This window comes from Rhinolophus sinicus, chromosome X (genome assembly GCF_036562045.2).
Source record: "Rhinolophus sinicus isolate RSC01 chromosome X, ASM3656204v1, whole genome shotgun sequence".
Lineage (NCBI taxonomy): Eukaryota > Metazoa > Chordata > Mammalia > Chiroptera > Rhinolophidae > Rhinolophus > Rhinolophus sinicus.
The window spans coordinates 96,455,358-96,469,828 of record NC_133768.1 but is presented as its reverse complement, the minus strand read 5'-3'; the positions used below and the strand labels follow the sequence as shown (position 1 = coordinate 96,469,828).

Below are 14,471 nucleotides of genomic sequence, written 5' to 3'. Positions count from 1 at the left end.
AAGAGGATTGAGCCCAGTAGGTTAATTAATATAATTTGTGAAATATTTTAGCATGTAAGTAGCTCTGCACACTAGCGGTCAGGGACTAAGAATCTTTCTGGGGCAAGGACAAAGGGATAATTTTTAAGGGGATGATGAGGAAAACAGGCAATTGGGGCAAAGAGTTCCTAATTTGCTTTTGTACCTAGACCCTTGGTGAGAAGCCAGTGACCGCCGAAATCCTGAAACTCATCTTCCCCTTTGAGCAGGCTGCCAGTGCCTGGGTTATCAGGACTGTCAGAAAGTGCCAAAGATTATTATCTTCCAATTTAGTCCAATCTTCCCAGGCCAGGAGAGCCTGCTCAATCCCCAGGTCAGCTTAGTTTTTCTCCATTTAGTGCCACCCCGACCTTAAGAAGTAAAAAGGAAACAAAAGAAAGGAGAAGAACCTCATTATTCCCTCTCCTGATTAATATTAGCACACTATTTAGAGATGTTCAAACTATTAAAGAAAAAAAAAGCCTTTGTATATTTCTTTTGAAAGGATGGGGTCTTCAAAGTAGGTCCCCCCAAAGTACCAGAACCGAGTGCACCCAATGTGATTGGAGTTTTACTTCCTCACAGGTACAATTACACTTGCAAATAAAATCACTGCAGTGAAATCACAGAACATTAGAAGTGAACAGATCTGGATGACAGATCTATTCCCTAATTTTATAGATGAGGACTTAATTAGCTAGTTAATGGCAAAGCAGGTCTTAAAACCCAAGTGTCCAGACTCCCAGTCTGGAGATTTTCTATCATGGAGGATACTTAAATCCTTACAATTGTATACCACCCTCAGTTTGTAATTACATTTGGTTTATTGGACTTAAAAATACCATGCAAATAGAGCTCCAATTATAAGAAATCTTGATGATTGATACAAACAAATGCAAAGAATCCACTAGCCCATCGTTTCCACCAAAGGAATGAGGCAGTATATTTTTGTTCTCTATAAAATTAATTGTCATTGCCCAGGCCCCTTACAGGGCTGGATTCCTGTATAAATCAAGCCAGCTCACTAACAGCTTACCTAGCTGACACCCAACACCATTCACCCCAGTCCCAGCCAGCTGGTGATGTAAGCTGGGCAGAAAGGTTATAAATTCCCCCGGTAGAATTTTGGAAGAACTGTGTAAACAACGCCCCTTGGTGGTCAACATAAGAAAATGCAAAAGCCAATGCTGACAAAATCAGGGCTCTAGTCTCAGCCATCTCTCTAAATCGTCTTCCAATCTATGGGAACCGTGGCTAGGTCGAAGGAGAAAGCATGGGGAAAACAGCTGGGAGGAGAAAAATCTGCATTTTCTCTGGAGATGTTTATATGTGCCTAATTAAGGTTAGATCTCAAAGAAAGCAAACACATTTTTAGTATCCCATTGAGTCTGAACAGGCAGCTATAAGACCCACAGACACATGTTATGCTTATACACATAAACAAGGTTTTTATTGTTAACATCAGTGAACACGGAAGAATATTCACATGCCAAGGACATAATGCTCACAAGGTAACAAAATGGATGTTGATATTTATTCATAAATGATTTGGTGAATCACTACAGGCTTGAGTGAAATATACAGTAAAAAAAGAGATTTCTGAAGCTTCATTTCCATTTGGACTCTCGCAAAAACTTCATTAGAAAGAGAAAGCAGAAGCTTTGAAGTTAACATGTATACATTTTACAGATATCCTGATTCACCAAAAATGAAAATTATATCCCATTACACACATTTTCAGTAGTACACAAAGAAAGCACAAGAAACACTGATTTGGCTCAATGATTTGCCTAATGAAAGGCTTTTAGAAAATTTTTTTATGTTTAAAAAAAAAATCCCCTGTGAAGCTGTCAAGGGTACTTGACGTTAGAGAAGAAAAGTGTTTTCTAAGCAACTCCAAGGCCCTGTTATTTGTTGCTTGCAGGGTCTTCTCAACTCTCAGTTCATTCTTGATGGCATTGAGCTCTCTGTGGATCTTTTCCATTTCTAATTCATAATATAATTTCACGTCTTCTTCTAGGAGTGCATTTCCAACCTCAGTGTGACGCTTTAACTTCCTCACAGCTTCTTTTAAATCTCTGTTCTCTAGGCTCAACTTGTGGATGACTTCTTTGGCTTGCTGGAGCTCTTCTGTTAAGTTTTTGACATTTATTGCTTTTGCAGATAGGTCATTTCTTAAAGCTCGAAGTTCCCAGTCTTTCTTCAAAGTTTCTGTCCCTGTTTCTTGAAAATTTCGGGGTTTTGCGGAGACTTCTTTTTTGGTGTTCAAAAGTTCTTTTTCAGCATTTTCAAATTCCTCTTCTATTTTTCTGCACTTCATATTCAGTTCTTCCAGTTCTTCATTCAAAAGATTCAGGCGCAGTTTTGGAGACATTCCTTCAGTAAATTTCTTCTTGTCTTGTCGCGGTAGAGTTGGTAATTCCTTTGTATTCCAGATAGAATGGTCTTCGGTACTATTGAAGCTTTCTTCGGTAGCAACATCCAAATTAGATGATTCACAGAAGGCAGAGTTCATGTCTGTTTCATTCTTTGAAATGTTCATCTTTCTCTCTCTTATATTTGGTTCTTGTTCTTTGTCATTTAGTTGGAAAATAAATTCTTTCCTCTTAAATTTATTCTTTTCTTGAAGCTTTCTACTAGACAAATTACAAATTCCTTCCATTCTCTTGACCTTATCTAAAGTCATTTGTTCAGTAAAAGATTCAGGGTGAGAAGCCTCATTTAAAACATCCTGTGCACTAAAAAAAGGAGCAAACATATTCTCCTTCCAGTGTTTCCTCCTAGCATCCATTTCTTCAGGTACCTTTTCCAATTCCTTAAAAACAAAATTTAAAATCAAGGCACATTATTTACACTGGCAGCTAGTGTAGTGGAAAGAACTAATAATGCTGGCTCATGGGCGAAGGAACTTAAATATTTGAAGGCTGGCTCTCCCTCTAACTGACAAAGTGACTGGGGCCTCAATTCCCTCATTTGTAAATTGAAAGGATTAGACTAGCTAAGTTCCAGCTTTAAAATTCTCTGATCCTAGGAAATATACCAATAAATTGACACATTTGGCTATTTATTGTAGAGAAAATAATTCTATGGGAAAGCAATCATACACATGAAAACAGATTGCTTCAAAGACTGTGATTTAAAATTGATAGGTTAATATTAATAATAGGCTAATACCTGTGCTTCCAATGTGCCTGATTTTTTTCTAGTTCTTTTGGGTTGGACTACTCTTTACTCATTCTTTAAAGTGACTAAAACATTAGGTCTTAATGCAATGTGAGCTGCTTTTGGTAAAGTATACCACACAGACTTCCTCATGACTAACTGCCAAATGCCCTTCTGTCTTGACCTATAAATTCCTGCTATTCCATTCTTGGGCTTTGCTTTTAGACAAGGCTGCCAAGTGTATAGAATTCTATCCGTTTTGACAGCAATTTCATGATGAGAACCAAATGTCAACAATTGAAAATATTAATGCCACCAAATGTGTTTTTCTCGAGATATTGACTCCAAGTGTAATTTTTAGATGAAAACTTAGCATACTAAATCACAAACGACTTTCAAAATACATAAAAATTAAAGGATATTTATTTTGTTTCGAAAGGAATCTTCCCTATTCAAAAGGAATTTTTAACATACAGCTTTCCTAAAGCACAGGAATATTTGATCAGTTACTGCTTCTGAGAGACGGGAGAAAGAATGACCCAGGCAACACACTGAAGGGTCACTGGCATCTGAAGTCAGCAAACTGATAACTGCAGTGACCGCTAAAGAGTGGGAAGGAGGAGGAAGGGATCACTTCATTCATTTTATACATCAATTTCCTGTGATATATTTGTAGTATAACCACTGAGAAAGATCAAAGTATGCCTGCGTCTGTTTTTCCTATGCACACAAACGTAGTTTTACCGTGGTAATGAAAAATGGCAACTCTTGTTGTTTATTTTTTAATTAATATTTTCTTTAATATTATTAAAGATTATAAATGTTGTATTATATTATTTAATATACAACATATTTTATACAATATTTCATGTTATGCAAAGATTATAATAGTAGTGCATGTTATTTGTAGAATTTGGGAAAATACAGAAAAGCAGAGAAAACAAAAGGAATCTCCTTTGTAGTCCCATGGCCCTGAGACAACCACTGTTTGATATATTATCTCTCCAGTATTTTCTTTTTAGCAACAGTAGTTTAAATTTTAACAGATTTTCCTTGCTACAGAAAATGAAAGAATAAACTTGATACCTATGTGTCCTGGACATGTCTGACCCTCACACCTCAAAACAGAGGGAAAGGACTCACTATCATTCCCAAGGGTACATTCCCCACTTCAACTACTTGGCTTTGAGGAAAGGGACAGGTACACATATTCAGTGAAGGTGTTAAAATGATGGGTTTGAAAGTCATAAACAAAGCTTTATTGAAGTTTAGTTAATCAGACCAGAGTAATAAGCTAAGACTTGAAATTCATGGTATGGGTTTGCCATTGAAGCATCATCTCCTTTCTCTTGAAATAGTCCTTTTTGACTTTTATTATTCTACTAGTCACCGCCCAGAAGCCATGTATGATCTATCTGTTCTTAAGGGGGAAAGATAATCATAATCCAGTTTTCTCTCCTCTCTGGTATATGAATGCAAATGAGTGGAGACTATTACAGCATTCGTAAAGGAAAGGAACAGAAGAAAGAGAAAAGATGGTGATGCTAATAGCCAGTCATATTTTTTAGCAGTCAAAATTTTATGTATATATCAATTTCACTACCTTTCTTCCTGAGCTTCTGTACAATCTCCCAATATAGCCAATGCTTTTCACAGAACTGGGAAGAGTCCTCTTATTTTATAACTGAGACTCAGAGAAGTTAAGTGACTTGACCAAGGCCACAAAGCATGTAATGGTAAAACTGAGACCCTGTCTCCCAGGTCGGTGCTAGTTCTAAAATTCCTCTTTATTCTCCTGCTAGGTTTCATTCCACAGGTTGAAAAAAAAACCACAAAAAACAAAAAACGAAAAACCCGCCATTTTCAGAGCTTAGGTATTTTTTAAGGGGCCACAAAAGGACAGAGGAAAAATGAAGGGGGGAAGGGGGAGGGTAAGGAGAATTGCATGTCACATATCAATAGACAGAAAGAGAAAGGTTTGAAAAGCCTTTTGGAATTCCCCTCCCATGGCTGATACAGGGCAAGGTCAAAGGGTCTCTGAGCTCCTTTCTCTCACTCTCTCTCACTCTTCTAGTCTCTTCTCTTTCATTGGCAAGATATGGTTTAAGGGCTTGTTCCCAAATCTACTCACAGAGTATGGCAAAGCCCAGGCCAGGGTTAAAAGCTGACACTCTCATTTGCTCTTTGCAAATTGTACTGTTTGTTTTTTATGGAGAACAAGTATGGCATTAGTATTCTCTGGCAAGGACAAGGAATATGCTTTGAAACAATGACACTCCTCTACCCTGGAGTGGCAGCCATTGTGCTCTCAATAAACTTGATTAGGTAATTTGTTGCAGCATAAGGCAAATCAAACCAGAAGTCATTATTGCAAGTACAAGATTGCCTTTTTAGAAATCTAGACTTATAGTTTTTGATTTACAGTTAGGAATATGATTTGAGTTAGTTTTTCTACATAGTACGAGCTATAGATTAAAGTTCTTCCTTTGTAAAACAAAATTGCCTTTTTAGTGGGTCAATTGTGAACATTTATTATTATAAGTGTCTACCCAACACTATATTGGATATTTAAAGACTAAAGGGGAGGGAAAGGAGGTCCAAGAGAAACGAAAAATTTAAAGAAACAAGTAAGTCAGAACACAGAAAAATAATACAAAGTCATATGACAAAAATACTATTAGTGGTCCTCTAAGAGCGTGATCCCCCAGAACTCCTTGGGACTGCATATTAAGGCCTAGATGTCCATAATATGGCTACATCTATTTATTCGTGTCCGACATGAATTAATAATGGACTCCTGATTGTTCTAGTTAGTGTCTCCCTGAAAACATCACCATTCATCCTCTGGTGATTTTCTTCTTTTTGCAGTGGCGTATCTATCTTGCAGGTAAATGCGTATCTATCTTTAAATAGTTACAGAAAAGAATACACTACTGTTTATTGTAAAAGGAGAAAGCCACAAAACCATCGCATTTTCATTTTCAAGGTATGGGGCCCTGAGGAATAAACTCATATTACAGTGGACAAGCGATCAAATATGTAAACTCTATTTTTTTCTAAAATATTCTTATTTTAAATTACATGCTTTAGGGAAATTTGATGACATAAAATTCAAAGATCTTTTTCCTGTTGCCTTACCTCATTTACATTAGAATTTGATTTCAAAATTTTAGGACCACCTCTTTCGCATAAATCTAGCTCTGTCTGCAAAAACAGGTTATTCTTCCAGGCAGGGGTAGGCAGGGACTGGGAAACAGTTCTGGGAAACCTCCAGAAGCTTTTTCCCACCTTGCAAGAGCGCTTCATCCCTAATTTTGTAAATTGGAAATGATGGTTGGAAAAGGTCATCTCCAACCTGTGATGAGCAACTTTCTGTCACTACCCTCTGCTCCTCAGCCCCTCTCAACTAAAGATGTGGCTTTTTAATCATTGCCCGAGGGCAGTAAGTGGGAGACAAAGGGCCCTTCTTAGCCCAGGGAACTTTTCCCATTATTCTTTGATGGTTTCAGTTCTTCGGACCCTCAGAAAAACTGCTTGGCCAAAATAGGGGCGGGGTAGGGGGGTGCGGGGGAAGTCTGCTATGAAGAAAGGCACTGGCCTTGCTTCTTTGCTCAGTTGTCCAATCTTTCTCATTAAAAGCAGTAGTTCCTAACCTATTTTTCTGCTTCCACTGTTCCCAGGCACAAAACACTGCCATCATTACCCTGTCTCCTTATTTAAGGAGAGTCTAACCTACCCCATCTAGGGGAGCTTTGCTGTTCCCCACCCTCTTGGGAATTACTGCCTTGCAGAAAACTATTAAATACCATAATGAGGACTCAAAGGAACTGTCTGAAGTTGAAGTCAAGATGGGTGAATATGTTTTAAAATTGTGGAGAAGAAGGAAAAGGAAGTTCTTGAGAAAGGAACTGAGTGTAAACTATGGGCATGAGGGAGACTGAAGAAGTCAGTTATGTTGACATCCACACTTTAGAACTATGTCAAAACTTACCTTTTGTGAGCCTCAGTTTCTTTAGATGTAAAATAGGGACAATATACCTATTTCACAGGTAGTTAAGAGAAATGAATGAAAATGAAAATGGAAGCAATTTTAAAGTATGCTGTAAACAATGGGTCTCGGGTCTTTTTTAGGTTTTCCTTTCCCTCCCTTGGAACATAAGCCAGCTAGTTAAAGAATCCAACCCGTTTCCAAAGATATGTGTTCCAAAGTTGCCAGCCTGAAGTCATCAGACCTCAGAAAAAGTCAGTTTGGGAAAAAAAATGTAGGTAGTATTATGGTAAGCAGAGGGGAACCTAAACTCAAATCTTACATAAATTTAACCTGCGTTCTCAAGGAAGAACTAGCCCTAAATCCTGTAAGTTACTGATGCTCACAAATTCGTGAAGTTAAATTGATTCTTTCTGAGCAGAAAAGTGGTAGTCTTTTCTACAACCGAAGATATTTGCATTTTTATCACCGATTACTTTACCAAGAACTTTGCAAATGATCCAGTGTATTTCAGAGCCACCAATAACTTCTTAGAAATATTACAATTGGAGTATCAGTTTCAATATCAGCAAGGATGACACTGCACTCAGTTTTTCCTGTGCCTCTACAGCATTTCATACATACTTTTATTTTACCGATACATTGGATCTCCTGGCACCTTATTCATCTTTGTATCCCTGTTACCTGATACAACAAATATTTGTTGAATAAGTGATCTTCAATATTCTTCCTGAACATTCTATGATGCTTTGATTCTAATTGAGTTTTTATAAATACTTATAATTTCTCCTCTGGCTTATGAAGTGTTTGGGGTGACATTTTAGGGAAAGGACTTTTATTTTCCCCTCAAAGTTTATTTGGCTCAGATAAAGTCTTCAGGCCACGTTTGTATTTTTATGAGGCATTTTTGATAGCGTACTGACAATGCAGATTAATGATACAGTTACAAGGTTGAAGATGTACATTGGGCGAGGCTCTGTGCTTCTAAACACCCATAATAAGATATCAGCAAGCACAACTGTACTTACGCTTCCTGATGTCCAAGGTCTTCTATTCGATACTGTTGTTCTTCTCCAATTTGAACTAAAAAAAATAAATAAAATCCCCCTAGCATAATTAGAATATATAACCAGAATGCCCATATCCCTGTTTCTGAGATGCAGCTTAAAATGACAAGTGATATACTTAGAATGTCCTTTGGCCCATCTGAAATGTGATGCCAGACACTTTGAAGCAAGTTTTCTTTTTAAGTTGTCAACCCACTTTCCCAACTATTATGCCACTAAGTCTTGCTTCCCCAAGCAATGCAAATATCAAATGGGACAAGAATTGAGGTGGCATTGTAGTCAAACACAGTATCTCATGGCCTTTAGCACCTATTGAACACATGAGACACCAATGGGTGGCCGCAGGAGCAGGATGCTTGTTATTAATGAGCATGCGGAGAGCCACCTTAGCAAAGGGCTGGAGCCTAGGCCTTGCCTCCCTCCCTCAGAGCACATTTAATTTGAAAGAATCATTAAAAAGGACAGTGATCCCGATTTGTGCCTTAATCTCTCAGGGTCCTAACATATGAGCCAAGTGTCCACTTCACAGGACTAATTGTCATCTCTATTGTTTGGCAGATACTGAAGCAAAGCAAAGTGCCATTGAAAACTGGGCCCTGAGAACAACTGTTACCCCAATTCTTTGTTATTAGTGGGAAATGATTCCTTCTAGAAGAAAAGAGAGTCCCCTTAATTCTGAAGGCTGACTACTTTATTAGCATGGAAGTCACATTCTTGCTATAAACTGTATCTATGCATGCGTAGTGTGGAGATTTTTTTCTGTAAATCGTTAACTAAAACTCCTGCCATCGCTGTTTCCAGTGGAGAGAAGAAGGTGGCTCGGATCAGGGCGCTGCCTGGCCCTCACAGCAGGTGACACCATCCATCTCCCCAGTCCCTACCCTCTGGCTGGCGCACACGGGGAGAGGGCAGCGGGCGAGGTCTGACCCTACTCCTTCCACATCCCGACTCCCACGCCCTGTTCCCTTCCCTTCCAAACGCTCCCGACTTCCCGGCCTGGGGCCCTTAAAGTGAGAGGAAGCCCACAGTGGGGTCGAGGTGGGCGAGGGGCGCCCAGGAAGAAGAGGGGCGAGTCCGGGGAAGCCCAGCTTTCCCGCGCGCAGATGTACCTGGAGGCATGGGTGGGGTCCAGTGGGCCCTGTGACCTCCTCCATGAAGCCGGCCACCACGGGCGGGGCGCAGTCCTCAGTTCGGCGCTGGCCACCGCGCTGGGGCCAGGCGGGCCCGGGGTAGAGCCTCTGCAGTGCAGCTCCTGCGCGGGCCGCGCAGTTGCCTAGCAACCGGCCGGCCTGATTTAAAGAGACGGGGGGGGCTGCGGGCTGGCGCTCACAGCCCTGCGGAGCACTGCGCATGGTCGGTGAGGCGGGCTCGCGGCGGCTTCTGCCTGCGAGAAGCAGGAGCTCAAATCACAGGAGAGCCGAGATGGGGTGGGAAGGGACAAGAAAATTCGAGGCAGCGCCACCCACAGTGGACTTATTACGGAGGCTCTGGGGGACTCACAAAGTCACCTGGACACTGCTATTGTCAGGGAAGGAGGGAGTGGTACAGGGTTACTCCCTAGGCCTGCAGGTCAGTAACGTTATGTTAAGGAAGGTTAGCTCTGGAAGGTCGCCTGGATTTGGTTCAGGGTCCCTAACAATGTGGCAGTTGCACCCTGCTCCCCACCCGCACCTGCACCTCTGCCCCTCAGCACAATGGCCAGAATTTCTGCCTCTGGCCAAGGCTCCAAAGACCTGTGTCAAGAGAGCATTGACCCCGGTTATGCCCCTTTGGGAGACTGAGTTTGTATCTCAGGGGACCTATCGTTTCCTCATTATGACTCAAGAATTTCTCTAAACTGCTCTTGCACCTATTTGAATTTAAAACCTATTGCAGGCAACTAGTTCTACCCTACTGGCAGTGTAAAATGATTTCCTTTCATCAGTCCCCAAAGTACTTTTATGGAACTTCAAAGATTGCTCACAACTTCCAGGATTTGGTTGGGGAACAAACCCATGTTCTTCATTACATCATAGATTTCGGTCATGGTGTTTTGTTGTATAAATCAACAGTCTTCTTAGAGCTTTTATTAGACTGGTTGTCCAATGCTGATCTCCCATCACCAAACTGGTCACACACACTGACAACATACTCTGACTGTAGACTGATTTGGACCCACCCACAGGGCCTCACCAAAAGATGGAACTGGAAAAGGTTGTGGGGCCTGAAACAGAGTGGAACTTGGGTGTCCAAAAAAGTAATAATAGTGAGTTTTAGGAAAGCTAGTATTTTCTAGGAAGCATGAGGGTCAAAGGAAACATTAGTTCTAGAACCTCAAGTGAAAGGAGGTTTAAGCACGTTTAAAAAGTGGCAGTCTAATTTGTTAAGACCAAGCAAGGGAGTGACTTAGAAACAATGCTAGGATACATTTCAAAACTTCAGAACTTCTTGGGACCCGGATCTAACAGGTGTTTGGGATCCGGCAAAGTTGCATTCAGGCACCCCGAAGCCTAGTTCTCAGTCTCAATTATCCTCAGACAACCAATTTCAACAAGAATTGGAGGCAGGAAGAGGCCAGGTGTCAAAGTACAAATATGTTTTCTTATGGACCCGATTAGAATTAGTTTGCGGAATTCTGACAAAACTTCTTTCCTTGATACTAAATCTCCAAATAGCTTTGTATTTATCATTTCTGTTTTAATTATTTTAAATGGTCCCATTTGTTTTTGCTTGATATAAGATCCCTTATTAATGTAATAAAATAATCTTTCTTAATTGCTCTGTGCCTCAGTTTCCTCATTTATACAATGGGAATAATAATTGAACCCAACTCATAAGAATGTTGTGAGAATTGAGTGAATAAATATTTTTTAAAACTCTCAGAGCAAGGCCTGACACATAGCAAACCCTGTATAAATGTTTGCTATTATTATTATTACCTTGTCTTATAAATTCATTACCCTCCCAAAATATAAATATAAACACACTGATGGTGATAACTCAGGGTATGCTCTGGGAAATAGAGTCTGAAGTCTCCAGACCCAGAATTCCAAACCTTTGTTTCAGGCTCCCTTTAGGCAACCCCACCCCACTTCCACATCCCTGAAAAAATACACAGAGGGTTACCTTGGTTTTGCTGTAATTGCATTTTTTAATATGGTGGGTCTCTCCTTCAATGCACTCAAAGTATCAAATGACAGAGAATCAACAACAGTGAGGACAAAATTTTGTTACTCAAAGACACTGCAGACTTGGAGATAGGTTTACAAATATGGAAGTCAGAAAGTGGTTTACTATCCTGTGGAAATGTTATCAACATCAAAGCAATGAGGCACTTGATAATAGTAGAATCATAAAGTCATACAATGGAGGCCAACCTTCTTGTTTTACTAAGTAGGATATTGAGACCCAGTGAAGTAATGTGATTTATCTTTTGATCACACAGCAAATAAGCTTCTGTTGATTTCCCTGGCAAGTGATCTTTGTTTGTGTAGCCTCAAACATGGTGTATATGAGGCAATGAAAACACATACATTTATACGTATATATTACATGTTGATTAATATTTAAACTATTCACATAGACAACAATAGCTAACATTTCTCATACACCAAATCCTATACATCAGCAGATTCTGCTGACTGTACCTTCATAATGTATCCAGAATCTGATGGCTTCTGACCGTCTCTACCATTACCACCCTGATCCTGGCCCCCATCATCTCTTGACTGGACTGTTGCAATAGCCTCTTAACTGCTTCTACTCTTGCCCGCTGCATTAGTTTCCTAGGGCTGCCATGAAAAAGTATCATAATGGGTGGCTTAAAACAACAGACATTTATTCTCTCACAGTTGTGTAGGCTAGAAGTCTGAAATTAAGCTGTGGCAGGGTTGATTCTTTCTGAAGACTCTGAGGGACAGTCTCTCTCTCCTAACCTCTGGTGGTTGTCAGGCAATCTGTGGCTTTTCTTGGCTTGTAGACACATCTCTGCCTCTGTCTTCATATGGTGTTCTACTTATGTTTGTGTGTCTTCACATACCTGTCTCCCCTGTGTGTCTATGTGCCCAAATTCCCCTCCTGTTATAAGGACATCAGTGATTGAATTAGGGCGCAATTTTGTGATCTCATCTTAACTTGATTACATCTGCAAAGACCCTACTTCTTCTTTTTTTTTTTTAATTAAATTTATTGGGGTGACAATTGTTAGTAAAATTACATAGATTTCAGGTGTACAGTTCTGTATTACATCATCTATAAATTCCATTGTGTGTTCACCACCCAGAGTCAGTTCTCCTTCCATCACCATATATTTGATCCCCCTTACCCTCATCTCCCACCCCCCACCCCCCACCCCCCTTACCCTCTGGTAACCACTAAACTATTGTCTGTGTCTATGAGTTCCTGTTTCTCATTTGTTTGTCTTGTTCTTTTGTTGTTTTTGTTTGATATACCACATATCAGTGAAATCACATGGTTCTCTGCTTTTTCTGTCTGACTTATTTCGCTCAGCATTACACTCTCAAGATCCATCCATGTTGTCACAAATGTTCCTATATCATCTTTTCTTACCGCCGAATAGTATTCCATTGTGTATATATACCACAACTTCTTTATCCATTCATCTATTGAAGGACATTTTGGTTGTTTCCATGTCTTGGCCACCGTAAACAAAGCTGCAATGAACATTGGAGCACACGTGTCTTTATCTATAGATTTTTTCAGATTTTTTGGGTAGATACCCAGGAGAGGGATTACTGGGTCATATGGCAATTCTATTCGTAATTTTTTGAGGAACCTCCACTCTGCCTTCCATAGCGGCTACACCAGTCTGCATTCCCACCAACAGTGTATGAGGGTTCCTTTTTCTCCACAGCCTCTCCAACATTTGTTGCTATTTGTCTTGTTGATGATAGCCATTCTGACTGGGGTGAGGTGATATCTCATTGTGGTTTTGATTTGCATTTCTCTGATGATTAGTGATGTTGAGCATTTTTTCATATGTCTATTTGCCATTTGTATGTCTTCTTTGGAGAAATGTCTCTTCAAGTCCTCTGCCCATTTTTCAATTGGGTTGTTTGTTTTTTCGTTGTTGAGTTGCATGAGTTCCTTGTATATTCTGGATACTAGCCCCTTATCGGAGGCACTGTTTGCAAAAATCTACTCCCATTCAGTTGGTTGCCTCTTTATTTTGTTGATGGTTTCTTTTGCTGTGCAGAAGCTTTCAAGTTTCATATAGTCCCCTTTGTTTATTTTAGCTTTTACTTCCCTTGCCTTTGGAGTCAAATTCATAAAATGCTCTTTGAACCCAAGGTCCATAAGTTTAGTACCTATGTTTTCTTTTATGCAGTTTATTGTGTCAGGTCTTATGCTTAAGTCTTTGATCCATTTTGAATTAACTTTGGTACATGGTGACAGATAGCAGTTCAGTTTCATTCTTTTGCATGTGGCTATCCAATTCTCCCAGCACCATTTATTGAGGAGGCTGAAAGACCCTACTTCTAATAAGAGCACATTGATAGGCACAGGGGGCTGGGTAAAGATTTGAGCAATCTTTTGGGGGGACACAATTCAATCCACAACAACCATCAATTCTCAACACAGATCCAGAGAGACACTTATAAAATATTAAGTCAGATCATGTTACCACTCTGCTCAAAAGCCTACAAATCTCTAAATTTCACTTGAAGTAAAAACCAAAATCCTTAAAATATTTTACAAAGCCCTACACCCCACCCTCCACCCACACACAATACTTCTCTGACCTCCTCTCTTGCCACTTTGTGCCTTAAAAATCCTATTCCAACATCACTGGCTGTCTTGTTCCCAGAACCCCCAGGCACCCTCCTACCTGTAGGGACTTTGATCTACCTATTCCCTCTGCTTTGAATGCTCTTCAAAAGATATATGATATCCACATTATCTTACTTCCTTACCTTCTGCAATTCTTTGTTCAAATCTTAGCTTCTCTGTGAGGTCTACTCTGACCCTTCTGTTTAATACTGTCAGCTTTCAACCTCTGCAGCATTCCTACTATTCCTGATCCTACTCTACTTTTTTTTTTAACATAGCTCTTATCTTCTAACACATCATATTATATTGTTTTTCTTCTATTCTCTCTGCCCCTACACCTTCCAGGCTACTCCAAGAGGGCAGGGATCATTGATTCACGCATTGACATAGCCTAAGTACCAAGCAAAGTGCCGGGTACATAGGTAGACACTACACAAATATTTGTTGAATGGATGAATGAAAAAATG

At 39.9% G+C, this 14,471-nt stretch overlaps 2 protein-coding genes across 8 annotated transcripts in view; both read right to left on the bottom strand.

Moving 5' to 3' along the window:
- The window catches only part of PHF6 (PHD finger protein 6), a 162,110-nt gene extending 153,878 nt beyond the window's left edge, over window positions 1-8,232 (bottom strand). For 2 of the 7 annotated variants that reach the window (XM_074324319.1, XM_074324317.1), the window contains exon 1: window positions 8,197-8,228. The gene's annotated coding sequence lies outside the window, so the exon portion shown is untranslated. Of the gene's footprint in view, window positions 1-8,196 lie in introns of all 7 variants that reach the window. The other 5 variants (XM_074324320.1, XM_074324318.1, XM_074324322.1 and 2 more) reach the window with 5 other exon arrangements.
- On the bottom strand, window positions 1,444-9,597 carry CCDC160 (coiled-coil domain containing 160). Its single transcript, XM_019717452.2, has 3 exons — window positions 9,345-9,597; window positions 8,197-8,251; window positions 1,444-2,833 (listed from the first exon to the last, which is right to left on the bottom strand). Exon 3 carries the CDS (start codon window positions 2,807-2,809, stop codon window positions 1,823-1,825), a length of 987 nt encoding a protein of 328 aa, XP_019573011.2. The 5' UTR covers window positions 2,810-2,833; window positions 8,197-8,251; window positions 9,345-9,597; the 3' UTR covers window positions 1,444-1,822.
- Between the last annotated feature and the right edge of the window lie 4,874 nt (window positions 9,598-14,471).